The 12,879-nt window shown below is 36.6% G+C and overlaps 3 protein-coding genes across 5 annotated transcripts in view; 1 reads left to right on the top strand and 2 right to left on the bottom strand.

Annotated features, from left to right (window-relative positions):
- Window positions 1-5,277, top strand: part of LOC137992029 (DNA repair protein complementing XP-A cells homolog) — an 8,721-nt gene extending 3,444 nt beyond the window's left edge. The window contains exons 2-6 of the mRNA XM_068837083.1: window positions 216-321; window positions 1,376-1,421; window positions 1,938-2,051; window positions 2,714-2,831; window positions 4,341-5,277. Coding sequence (XP_068693184.1) covers window positions 216-321; window positions 1,376-1,421; window positions 1,938-2,051; window positions 2,714-2,831; window positions 4,341-4,510 — 554 coding nt within the window. The 3' untranslated portion in view covers window positions 4,511-5,277. The remainder of the gene's footprint in view (window positions 1-215; window positions 322-1,375; window positions 1,422-1,937; window positions 2,052-2,713; window positions 2,832-4,340) is intronic.
- On the bottom strand, window positions 4,231-9,343 carry LOC137992030 (phosphopantothenoylcysteine decarboxylase-like). Of its 3 annotated transcripts, XM_068837084.1 has the most exons (7): window positions 9,187-9,343; window positions 8,907-9,002; window positions 7,797-7,835; window positions 7,575-7,664; window positions 6,199-6,367; window positions 4,771-4,908; window positions 4,231-4,368 (listed from the first exon to the last, which is right to left on the bottom strand). In XM_068837084.1, exons 1-6 carry the CDS (start codon window positions 9,340-9,342, stop codon window positions 4,814-4,816), a joined length of 645 nt encoding a protein of 214 aa, XP_068693185.1. In that variant the 5' UTR covers window position 9,343; the 3' UTR covers window positions 4,231-4,368; window positions 4,771-4,813. The 3 variants fall into 3 exon arrangements, with proteins under 3 accessions (XP_068693185.1, XP_068693186.1, XP_068693187.1); XM_068837085.1 differs by lacking the exon at window positions 7,797-7,835; XM_068837086.1 differs by lacking the exon at window positions 8,907-9,002 and having other exon boundaries at window positions 9,187-9,334.
- A 1,569-nt stretch (window positions 9,344-10,912) lies between these two features.
- Window positions 10,913-11,987, bottom strand: LOC137988713 (ras-related protein Rab-10-like). The gene has a single exon (XM_068834688.1). It carries the CDS (start codon window positions 11,935-11,937, stop codon window positions 11,290-11,292), a length of 648 nt encoding a protein of 215 aa, XP_068690789.1. The 5' UTR covers window positions 11,938-11,987; the 3' UTR covers window positions 10,913-11,289.
- Between the last annotated feature and the right edge of the window lie 892 nt (window positions 11,988-12,879).

Below are 12,879 nucleotides of genomic sequence, written 5' to 3'. Positions count from 1 at the left end.
TAAGTGGGTTGTGCTCTGATCTGAAAGGTTTTTCTCTGGGTACTCTTCTTTACCCTGTCCTCAAGAACCAATAGTTTTTCCATTCAGTCAATATGATTTGGCCCTGGTTAGTGCCCCAGTGCTAAAAGACTTGACAATTCTTTATTGAAAAACTTCATTGGTATAATTTTTTATTATATAAATAAACATTCAAATACTTTGTTCTTTAAAAACAGCCCCAATAATTGGAGGGGAACAATTGCATTGTGAGGAATGCCAGAAAGAGTTCTTGACTTCCTACATCTACAAACATTTTGATGTTCCTGTTTGCGATAATTGTAGGTCAGTATCAAGATCTTTTACCCTTAAAGTGCCCCTAACCCCAAAATATTTTTTTTGCTAAAATGAATCTTTGCACTTGTTCGAGACGCATTGCGGCCATTTTTTCCTTTTTCTAACAAATCCTGCCATTTTATAGGCTTCGAAAGTTGCGAAAATCCAAGCATCTTGTGTTCATGACCGAGTCAGAAGGGGAGTGGGTCTATTCCTGATGTGACGTCACAATCTAATTTGCATGCATTTTTACAAAGAGTTAATGCCATGTAAATCAGTTTGTGACGTCACATCAGGAATAGGCCCACTCCCCTTCTGACTCGGTCGTGAACACAAGATGCTTGGATGTTCGCAACTTTCGAAGCCTATAAAATGGCAGGATTTGTTAGAAAAATGAAAAAATGGCCGCAATGCGTTTCGAACAGGTGCAAAGGTTAATTTTAGCAAAAAAAATATTTTGGGGTTAGGGGCACTTTAAGCATAGATGTTTATTTTTCCTTTCCCAGAAACATGGTTCCCAAAAACGTCTGCCTGTTCAATGCATAAAAATCCCACAAGGAGCATTATTGGAGCATTACATACATACACTGTATTTAATAATCCTAGAAGTTGCGAGACTATACAGGATACTAAAACGGTCAGTGACAAAATATAAAAGGGGGCAAAATTAATAAATACCTAAATTGAATAATTATTTACATCATGTAAATATTTACATTGCATTGCAATATTGTCTTATGGTTGGCAAAGCATTCACTTGGAAGGCAGTAACAGACTCAGCATTAACAGCAGCCATTGAAAGACCCTTCCAGAGGGGGTTGACAACAGGGAAAAAAGAGAACTTAAATGCATTAGTGTGGGCATTAATGTTGGGGTTAGCATCTATAGTTGTACAAGCCCTGCATTTCAATTAAACAGGTGCCAACATGTATGGCATATCATATCTCAAAGGGTTGTGGGTTTAGAAGCATTGGGAATGGGGTTAGAGTGAGTTTCCAGGTTTGTGAGATCATTCAACATTTAGTTGATGGTAACATTTCTCCTGCTCTTATTTATTCTACAGAAATGAAGAAAAACATGCACTTATAACAAAAACAGAAGCTAAAGAGGTAGTGACACAAACTATGTTTAGTGTGATTTAATTGTATTGATGTTTTACTAAGTTTTGGTTAAAGGGCAACTTTCGCTTAACAATAAGGTTTTTGACAGCTTTTCAAAGCATCGGATTTAATATTGAAAGTACCGGACATGGTAATTTTCCGTTGTAAAGGCCAATAAATTATTGCAAGTGCCTTAGGAATGAACCCTCAAAGAGGCCTGGGTCCTCTATAAATCTATAAATTACTATAAATGAAACTTTGAGAAATGCTGTTTGCATCAGGGAAAAAAGAGAATTTAACTAAACCTATCACAAGAATGAAATGACGACAGATTGATTATTCCATTTCGTAAGCAAAAAAGGCGATGTGACTTCTTGTTAGTTTGAAGGATTTATTGCGCATGATTGTCTTGTATTTCTTCACCTTTACAGCATTAAAGTACCTGATGAGAAATGGTAAACAACCGGACAATATCATATTTTTTTACACTGTTTTGTTGTTATTAATTATTTTCTTTCCTTGCAGCTATTCTTATTAAAAGAATGTGATTTTGACAGACGACAACCATCTCTGAAATTTATTTTAAAGAAAAACCCACATTACTCAAGGGGTGAGATGAAGCTGTATCTTAAATCGCAGGTACCAAACAACTGTTTCCATTTCCAAAGATATATTATATTCATACTGTTCTCGTCAAGTAAAAACTTGAACCTTATCCCTGGGTTACCTTGCTGTTATAAGTACTGTTATTTGGTTATGATTCCTCTCCAGTGGAGCTATCCCCTTATCAAAGATTCATTAAAGGTGATCACAGTCAATGTCCCTGCCCTCCCCCACTTGGGAAACTGATAAATCTAGCAACTCATAAATAATTCATAAAAGGAAACAGAAGATTGGGTTTAGTAATCAATAGTTGTATATCTGATACAACATTCTCCTGATTTACATAAAATTTCCACTCAATTTTTTTACGTAGATGCCTTTTGTTAGAAAAATCATGGTTGGATATGAACACTTGAATATTAAGTTGTTTACAATGTTGGCATTGGTGTTGTATTTCATCTTTCCACTTTGCAGGAGTTTTGTAAATTTGATACAATAAGTAAACCTTTATTACATGCAGGTTTGAGCTTTGTAGAAGTTAAGGGGTGACGACTGCTAAAAAATGACTGAAATTTGGCAATTTTTTTTACTTTGAACTAGTTACAATGTACTTCAACTTGCATAATATATGATATACAAGATTGAAATGTAAATGTTGGCAGGAGTTTGACAAAACCAATATTTACCTACTCTTGAAGATTGTACAACGTTCTCATGAAGTTTGGGGGGGAAAAGATGGATTGGAAGAGGCGAGGGAAGAGAAAGCAGAAAAAAGAGAGGCACAGAAACAAAAGAAATTTGACAAGAAAGTCAAAGGTGAGTTGTTGTTTCAAAATTGGGGATGTTACCTTCTTCTTAAATTGGCTCAGGGTTATTTATACAGATGTACATGGATTTCATTAATATCTTGAGTATTTCTACTGATTGTTTACTATCATTGCAAATAATCAGCACTATTACAATTATTTGGTTTTATCAACGGAGTTGACAATGTAAATTGGCCACCGTACAGAGATTCTAAAAGCTGACGTTTCGAGCGAACCCATTTGCTCTGATGAAGCTCGAAACGTCAGCTTTTAGAATCTCTGTACGGTGGCCAATTTACATTGTCAACTCTGTTGATAAAACCAAAATTTTTGTGTACTACTTCCCCACCGACGCAGCACCACAGTTTCTTTAGAAACTACCCCTTTCCCTATTACAATTACTTGTATTATTAGAGCGGTTTTCAAATGAGTGTCGTAAAACCAAAACCAAAGTAATTACTTTGGCCAATCAAAAAGGAAGGAGACAAACCAGTAAACCAATCAAAACTTGAAGTAATTACACGTCGCCGACACAATGTGTGGGAAAAGTGCATGCACAAGCCACAATTGGTTTTGCTTTCACTTCTGATTGGTTGAAAAAATGGCGCGAGAACTTTGAACCAATCACTGAGTGAAGTAATCATAAACCAAAGTAATTCACTAATTACTTTCGACCAATTGAAAACCACTCCATCATTATCATTAGGTGAAAGTGCCCCAAAAAGGTGCCCACATCCTAATCTCTTTATTTTCTCTCTTAAAATTATTCGGGGAAAGATCTCATGGATATACCCATCACGAGTCCCCTAGGTTAAACTGTCATTTTACAGATTAAGCCTAAGAGCCCATTTCAGTGATTGGATCTAAACTTTTGTTTATCTTATTGCTATAGCAATATTTAGTTCTAGAAACTGATTTACAATGGTCATTTTTTTAGAGTTATGGTTGGTGTGTATATCCATGAGATCCTTGCCAGTATTCATGAATGTACATTGCAAGTGTCATCTTCAGAATGTGAAACAAATCAGTTGCCATTTTGGGTTACTATTCACCGACCACTCTGGTTTCTTTTATAAGTGAACAAAGGAATCCTTGTTCAAATTTAAAAAAAATGATTAAAAACTACGAGCTTTCAACTGCCCGAACTGCAGTCTTCGATGGGTAAAATGAATGATAAGAAAGCAATGAGAAAATTTGAATAAAAGCGTGAATTGTGAAATAATAAAAATGTAAATGGTTATGAATGCTGGTTTTGACATTTGTATTGTAGCTTACAACTAATGACATGTAAGCTTTGACACTGTTGCATACTACAGTGCAATAATCACTTATTGACAGTTTCACAAATGGTTTGGGCATGGATTCACGTTGTTTGGTTGTTTTCTCGAAGTGAACTTTCTTAGAAGTCCTTAAAATTGACAATTTATTTTGCCAAAAGTGTATAATTAACAGGCTGTTTAATGCATTAAGTGCCAGACTCTTCCAAGTTCTAAAATATCTTTGGCTTTCTGATTGGCAGAGCTTCGACGGGCTGTGAGGACAAGTACCTGGAAAAAAGATACCAGTCGTCACAAACATGAGTTTCCCAAGGCAGGGGAGGATGGAGAGGAGGTTTATGATGAAGAAACAGATACGTGGACAAAAACATGCAAAACATGTGGCTATCAATTAACTTATGAAAAGATGTGATGAAAGTGGAAACAATGTATTTAACTCAGTGCAGTGTATAGACCTTATTCCAAAATGGCCGTCATTTAAATATTCTTTTGTTTTTATTCAAATTAGCCCTTGATGCCTCATTCTTGAGCTGCAAATTCAAAAGAATATTTTGCCTTGAATGAGGCATCAAGGTCTAATTTCAATAAAAACAAAAGAATATCTAAATGACGGCCATTTTGGAATAAGGTGTATATAATACTTTAATGGAAATAAAAAAATGGCAAACTTGCTTGATTCATCTTTGTTCTCTGTTGCTATGAACCAAATTACTGGTCATGCAATAATGTGGTCACATTGGGAAGCTGTGCTCATCAAGTGATTTTCAACTGCAGTGACTATAGTTGAAACCTCTGCCATTGCACCAACACCTAAAACAGATGTTTTCCTTCTTAAGTATGGAAAGTTCTCACTAGTGTTTGATTATCCAAAACAAAAGAAAAAAACATGTGAATAGAGGTGTTGCATGGCAGGAACAATAGATTCTTTTTCCCATGGGAACAAATGTTTTTCAAATGCAAAACATTTTCATTGTTCCTGCCATGAAACATGGCTGTCGTGCAAAACCTCTATATTGGCTCAAATCCTGGAGGATTAAGTCAGGAAGAAGATGAAGAAGAAGAAGTGAAAAACTACAATGTATCTTATTCTAATGTAATAGGTATTTGTCATTTTCTAATTTTAAATATGCAAGTTTCAGGCATTAAAATATTCACATTAATGTGTATATCGAATCCAAAGTTTTGAATTTGGTGTTTTGAATTTGAGTGTCAGACAAATATTTTCATTTGACTCAGAATCTGTAAAGGACATAAGTTCTTCACTGTCCAACAAGAAATTCATCTATACTTGATAGTTAAATAGTGGACGCTTCCATGGTGCTACAATGCAGTGTGAAAAGTAAACAACTCTTCGAGACATTTTCTATGTCGTAAGCGTTGCTCTGTGCACAATCTCATTCCCAAAGAAGGCCTTAAAAAAAAAAAAATTGACATTTTCAAATTTATTTTGTCACTTACTAATCTAGACACAACAAGCTTCAAAATACCGGTACTGTAGGTAAACATTGGTTCAGTATTTGTTTCGGTGCACAAGATATTTTGAGCTGTGGTAAGAAACTGGATGTCAACACACTGTTGGCCAGCCCAAAATTTTTAAACTGATGGTCTCTAACAGAGAAGAGATACTTAAAAATATAAATGTGGAAGTGTCAAGACAGGGTAAAAATGAAAACTGCTTCTTTACTGTTGACGTTTGTGGCTCAAAGCTGCCCAATATTGTATCCAAAAATCACAGTGGCTACACCCTTCATATATGGCATGCAATCTGTGACAGTGCATGGCTGAACCCTTCCTTTTTTTACTGGCAATTTGATAGCAACTAGACAAAAAACGTCAGTTTTTACCATGTCCAAGGTTTCTGATATCAAGAGATAACTTAAAATTGCATTTAGTACCAAAAACCTTTTAAGTGTCAACATGTACTTCACAGTACCCCTTTGTGCCAACAAAGTTCTTATCTTAAATATAACCATAATCTGGATTTCCCAGTTTACATGTAGCTTTAGAGATGAAAGATCTAATGATCTGTCAAGCAACCAGTCTCTATATTTTGTAGCTTATTATTTTTTTTTTGTCTTGCATTAAAAATAATTATGTTACCTGTGTCCCCACAAGCCAGAGTCTTTGTTATTGGTGGAATGTGGGTATATCCCATTTGAATCAATTGTTTTACTTGCACTGAAGTGATAGGATGTTGCCACATAAATGTGTTCATTGCAGGACAGAATAACAACGGCTTCTTGACATCCCATGCACGAAGTGTGCACGTCTGCATGCAAACAACATAATCATGTTATTATTATTATGTGTAAATAAATTAATTAAAAACAATACAACATATTATTTGCTCACTAGAGGGTACTTAGTCCGTCAGAAGTCTGTCTAGTTTAACATTTTAGAGTATTTCCTTGTCCTTGTGTGCGACCATTTCCATTACTAGGGAAAACAATCTGCTGGATTACATGGGAATAGAGATAGCAGTTACCCCCTTCCTCTCCCCCCTCTGTAGTTTTGCTTTCTAACAGATACCCTTTTTGTCTGTAGACAACAGAAACAAAACAAAAAAAGGCCATGTACACCAGTCCTACATTTCATACCACCGTTTTCTACTAAGATTTTTTTCTTTTTACAATGCATGCTTGGGTAAAAGAAACAGGGACTGCTCACAGTCTACTTAATGCTTAAAACTTCTTGTAAGGATTATTTTAAATTTTCAATACAGATAACAATTCTTTCTGCTGCAGTGAGTGAGCCTGATGTGAACAAATGAGGCAGCGCTCTAATCAGGAGAAGAACACATTTTTCTTTGAAACCCAAGGAATTGTGGTCATTAGACGCACAGTATGATCATCAGAGCCTGCTCTGTTTTTCATTCTCAAACTGTATAGATAGTTTCACTGCCACGCAACAAAAAAATAAATTCAAGACCATTCAATGAAAAGGGCTAAGAATTTGGAATATTGTAGGAAACAAATATTTTAAATTAAACACCTCTCCAATTCTCAGGTCTGTGTGCATCGTTTCTGAGTTATTTGTTGAAGCATTTCACGCAACTGAAATAAAGAGTTTTGTATGAAGACTCCGCATGGTCCACTAACGTGGCGGCCTGTAATCAACGGAAAACATCTGGAGTTCACTTTGCGATGAAAGTGTACAAACACATCTCCTCATGTACTTGAAAGGCTCAAACTGCTGAGATTCATAGAGATAGACTTTTTTTTTCAACCAAATAGCTTTGTAACATGGTATCACGCAAGGTGACAATTTGGAAATTCAAAATGCTGTACAGTGTAATTTCGAAAAGGAAGACGTCACGTTTTAAAATCTCAAGCTTATCGAGCTTAGCGTTAAAGCAGATTTTTGGTGAGAAGGGAAGACCAGAGTGCTTAGAGAAAAACCTCTTAGATCAGAGTACATGGAATCAACAAACACAAGCCACAAATGACATTGAGTCTGGGCATCAAACTGAGGCCTACCAAGAGGTTGTCACACAATCCATTGGAAATCTTGGCCAATGTGTTAGCGTCCAACGGAGCAATAACCATGAGATCTGCCCAGCGTCGCAGCTACTGAAAATAAAGATCATTGCTTAAAATTTTATTTCGAGCAATAGCTTAATGCCTCCTAGAAAGATTGCAACTCATGCACCAGTGAAATGGAAACCTCCACTTTGGTGCAGGAACAGGAAATAAATTCACCTCAATATGTAAAACTGGATCCTTCATTGAGCTCCATGTCTGTGCAAGAAATGACAATCAAACTATAATAATACAATAATTAAATGCACCATTGTTTATAAATTACAAAATTACTCTGAATTATCGTTTAACTCCCACAAACTGCCACAATGAAAGCTCTCAAAGTGGAGAATTCTACTGCTTAACATTTTTGAAGATAACTTCTATATAGAAATGTCCCATAAGGGAACAGGGGAGAGGATAGGATAAATAACAAAATAATCATAATAAATAATAATATTATTTAGCCTTTGAATAGCACATGTTCAATATATGAATCGTCAGACCAAACTACTAGGCTTAAGGTGGCTCAAACCTGTTTCAATACTTGAAAGAAATGTTCTTATTAGAAGGATTGACACTACAACACTTTGTTACTCAACAGCAATGTTATGGTACCATATCAATAACCAATTATTGCTCAAAAAAATTTGGTCTTTTTTTTTTTTTTTTTTACATAAAAAGTTACCATGGCAACAGGAAAGCCCTGCCTTAGCTACCCATATCTCAAAAATGAAGTCAGTGACCCCCATTTTTTATTTCTGACATGTAATCAGCATGCCAGAATGAAACTTTTTGCAAATTTAAAAAAAATAATGTTGAGCGGATTCAGAGCTACCTTAATTAATTGAAAATTAAAGGTAGTTCTGAATCTGCTCCACAGAATTCCTTTAAACTTTGCAGAGAGTTTCAACTTGGCCTGCAGATCACTTTTGTGCAATAAAAAATTGGGGTCACCGTGTTCGTTTTTCAGATATGAGCAACTAAAGCCAAAATAAAAGGTGTCTTTGCAAAGCTTTCCTGTTGCCTTGGTAACTTGTTACGTCTCAAAAATGACTGCATCTTGTCCGGCAAAAATTGATGTTTGACATGGTACCACAACATTGCTGTTACGTGATAAAGTGTTGTAGTGTCAATCCTTCCAATAACAAGGTCTCTTGAAAGTGTTGAAACTGGTATGAGCCACCTTATTAAAATAGGTTAAATTTTAGTTAAATGTACAAATATCCGTGACTCATCCACGACTAAGCCATAATTAAGTGAATCGTCTTGGTTTCTTTATTTTCTCACCTCCCACTCATGTCTGTCCCTATAAACTTTCACAGGAATTTTCTCCTCCTCAAAGAAATGAGTAGAATGATCTGTTGCAATTACCTGGATACTTGGCTGGGGTAAAAGTAAGAAGGTACGTTCACTTAAAACTTTAATAATACTCTCTTTAATACTTTAACAGGAATACTCATAAAACAGTGCATGTGTACACTGTATGTTCAAGGAGTTCTCATCAATATTAGATCGTTCTTAGTTGCAAATTACGACTTGAAGTATCCTTACAAGAAGCTTAGTGTACCTTTGGTTGTAAGAGATGTAGTTCGTCTACAAGTTTTGGTAGTCTTATGCTCGCTACACTGCCAGTAACTCCAACGAGAATGTTTTTACCTAGTTTCGTGGGAGGTGGAATTTCCGCCGCCATTTTGTTTGTTGTTATCCTGGATACCCCATACATAACGTACCTACTCCGGTATGGAAGACAGCTGCTGGTCACACTGTCCGGAGGAGCATATGTAGTCTGAAATTCCAGCCGTCCTCCCAGGCCTTGGTGGGGACCAGGGCCTGGGAGGAGACGGCTGAAATTTCAGACTAGAGCATAGGCCGTAATTAAAATTATGCAAATTAGATAGGTCGACCGCTCTGTATTCCGGTATTACGCTCAAAATTCAACTTAAAAAATTGATGTCAGTTTTTCACGCGTCTGTTCTGTTAAAGTAGCTGTGGATCCACGAGGCGATAGACGAGTGGATCCGCAGACTACTTTGACAATGTTATGACGAAATTCATTGTCGATAACAGGACAGGCGCATGAAAAACTGACATCAATTTGTTTTTTACAATGACAAAAAGGCAGAGGGGTCAAAATTAAGTCAAAACACGAGAGGAAAGCAAGACAAAAATGCGAGAAACTTCACTCTGACGCGAGCAATATCACGTCATTGGATAAATTCTAAATTTATGTGTCTGTCCGCTTGGTGGCAATAAAAATTAGCCAATGAGCGCGCGAGAATTTTGCGGTCATTGTAAAATTAACAAATTGATGTCAGTTTTCATGCGTCTGTCTTGTTATTGATCATGAATTTCGTCATAACATTGTCAAAGTAGTCTGCGGATCCACTCGGCTATCGTCTCGTGGATCCACAGCTACTTTGACAATGTTTTGACGCAATTCATGATCAATTCGTTTTTTACAATAACAAAAAGGCAGAGGGGTCAAAATTAAGTCAAAACACGAAAAAAAAAAAGCGAGACAAAAATGCGAGAAACTTCAATCTGACGCGAGCAATATCGCGTCATTATAGCATAATTATAAATTTGTGTCTGTCCGCTTATAGATCGTTTTCACTGTCACGCAATAAAAAAATAAATCGAAAACCATCCTTTGGAAAAAGTCAAGAATCCGTGATGTTGTAGAAGATAAATGAAGAAGACACTTCTCCAAGTTTTAGGCCCGTGCGTTTCCCCAAACTTCAGATATTCGTCGCAATGTTTCGCAGAAATTTACAGAGCCCAGTATGAAAACGACATGTTGGTGCACATCTGTGGTGCACCAATATGGCGGCCGGAAAATAGTGTCAACATTTGTTACTTACTTTGGCTATCTACGCGAGTGATCATCTGTACTGAACAGACAGCTATTTACTTAAGCACTTTTCCTAATGCTTTAAATTCTAAAAAGGCTCAAAACCATGAGATAGATATATATTTCTCAATAAACTTGATCGTCGCCTCGTGTCACGCACCGCTATAACTCAGAAATTCAAAATGCTCTGATTTCCAAACGAAGCACGCTATTGAGCTTTAAAATTGCATATGGATACAAATTTACCGCCTCTTATGCCTGATGAAGATAAAAACTTTCGTGGCTCTTTAGTTTTGAATTTTAGAAAATGATGACGTCACGTGAAAACGATCTATTGACAATAAAAATTAGCCAATGAGCGCGCGAGAATTTTTGCAGTCATAAAAAATCGAATCGTGTAAATCGGCCTTAACAGTCCCTCTCGTCCAAATTTAATTCCTGCAATATTGATAACTATCTAGGGATTACAACAGTTTTTAGGCTGGATGGACCCTTGTTTACTTGAAAATGATAAAACTCATTGATGGAATGAATTATTGAACATTTGACGCTTTGCATACCACAAACAACTTCTATTTGTGTTATCTTTTGACTGTCTTCGTAACGGCAATAAAAATATGCAAGCCGTCAATGGTTTTCATGATGAAATATTTATTAACTGAATTACCTGCAACGAAAACAAATATGGTTGTACTTTAGCCATGTACTGTATGAACTTTCAGCACAATAAGCCGGAAAGTAAAACAACTCTTGACGGTTACAGAAACATAATATTTCATTTATTTCATTCCTTCACCCACTTTTCTATCACAAATTGTCTCAACAGCAGTTTGAATGCGCTTTACTTTTTATTTTTGTCCGACTTAACTCATCTAATGCTTTCCGTGCGGGTTCATCATGCTTTTTTTTACCCCATTCTTCGACAATTTTTTCCATGATATCTTTGGCAATACGCTGGAAAGCCTCCTCAATGCAATTATTTTCCATCGCACTTGTTTCAAAGAAATTCATGTCATATTCCTCAGCCAGCTGTTCACCTTCCTCTCGTTTCACAGCTCTCGCATTCTCCTCTAAATCACTTTTGTTTCCAACCAACAACTTAACTACATCATCTTTGGCATGCTCATTGATGTTCCGCAGCCACTTTGAGATGTTCTCAAATGAATGCCTTCGTGTGATATCATACACCAGCACAATTCCCATAGCAGAACGGTAATAAGACACGCTGATCGCGTGAAATCTCTCCTGCCCCGCCGTATCCCAAATCTGCAGTCGAACGCGCTTTCCTTCCATCTCGATCGTGCGTAACTTGAAATCAATTCCAATAGTAGAAATGTAAGTCCTTTTAAAAACATCTTCGGAAAATCTCCACATTAAACTTGTCTTCCCAACCCCCGCATCTCCAAGAAGCAAGATTTTGAACATATAGTCATATAGCTCACGATTTAGCACTTTTTTATCCCCCATATTTTCACTTTCTGTTAAGTACCCTCTGAACTGCTCACTGTTTCCAAAGCCTTTTTTCATTATCATAAGTTGGTAGGCACGCGCAGTTTTTAATTTCCTGATTGGTCGAGAAAAACGCATGTGTCGCACGGGAGTCGCGTGAGTAAATAATTCGAAATCACACTGCTCTGAAAATGTGAAATGTTTTTTACCAAGACCAAACACTCTGATTAGGACGAATGTTTTTTGATAACCGTCTAAAGAGCATACATGTATTCACATCTTGACTAATGAAGAGTTTAAGCGACGACAACGAAAACGTCACTTTAAAATATAAACTTTGTCGTCGCTATCGAAAGTCTCTTGCGATTCTTCCAACTCTTTAATTCACTTTGTACAATACGGATGAAGTATCCTATAACTGACCTGGTACGAATACTTCTTGCGAAAGAGTGTTTCGCACTTGTTGCACGATTAGTTCTCGTCATTACAACGGTAAGACTACATCTCTGTGTTTGAGACGTGTGACTCATCGATTTTTTTTCACTTGCGTGCCTCTCTGGCCATGTTAATTTAACCAAAATAAGGGACAAAATAATTTAATTCTCGGAGTGTTGATTTAGAAGGCCAACATGGTGGCCTTCCTATCAAAAATTACAAAATTAAGGATAATGTAATTCGCTGGTAGTGTCGTCGATTCGGCCAATCAAACTATTCAATCTCCATGCAACCCACGACTTCTCTTCCTGGTTGGAGAGAGATACCAGTTGAAAGAAGTTTTGGCTTCTTGCGGGGTTAACCAAGTTGTTACGACGTTTGTTTTAGCCAGTATCTGCAGGAAGCGAGCCCGAAAAGCCATTTACAAAATTGTAGTCCGCTTGTTTTGATAAGCTGGTCTTTTAACATGTTCAATTCAAAATAAGAATTTAATATCTCCGTTCTTAAGATACAGACAAAATTGTG

Source organism: Montipora foliosa, chromosome 2 (assembly GCF_036669935.1).
Source record: "Montipora foliosa isolate CH-2021 chromosome 2, ASM3666993v2, whole genome shotgun sequence".
Classification (NCBI taxonomy): Eukaryota; Metazoa; Cnidaria; class Anthozoa; order Scleractinia; family Acroporidae; genus Montipora; species Montipora foliosa.
This window is presented reverse-complemented; position numbering and strand designations above follow the sequence as displayed.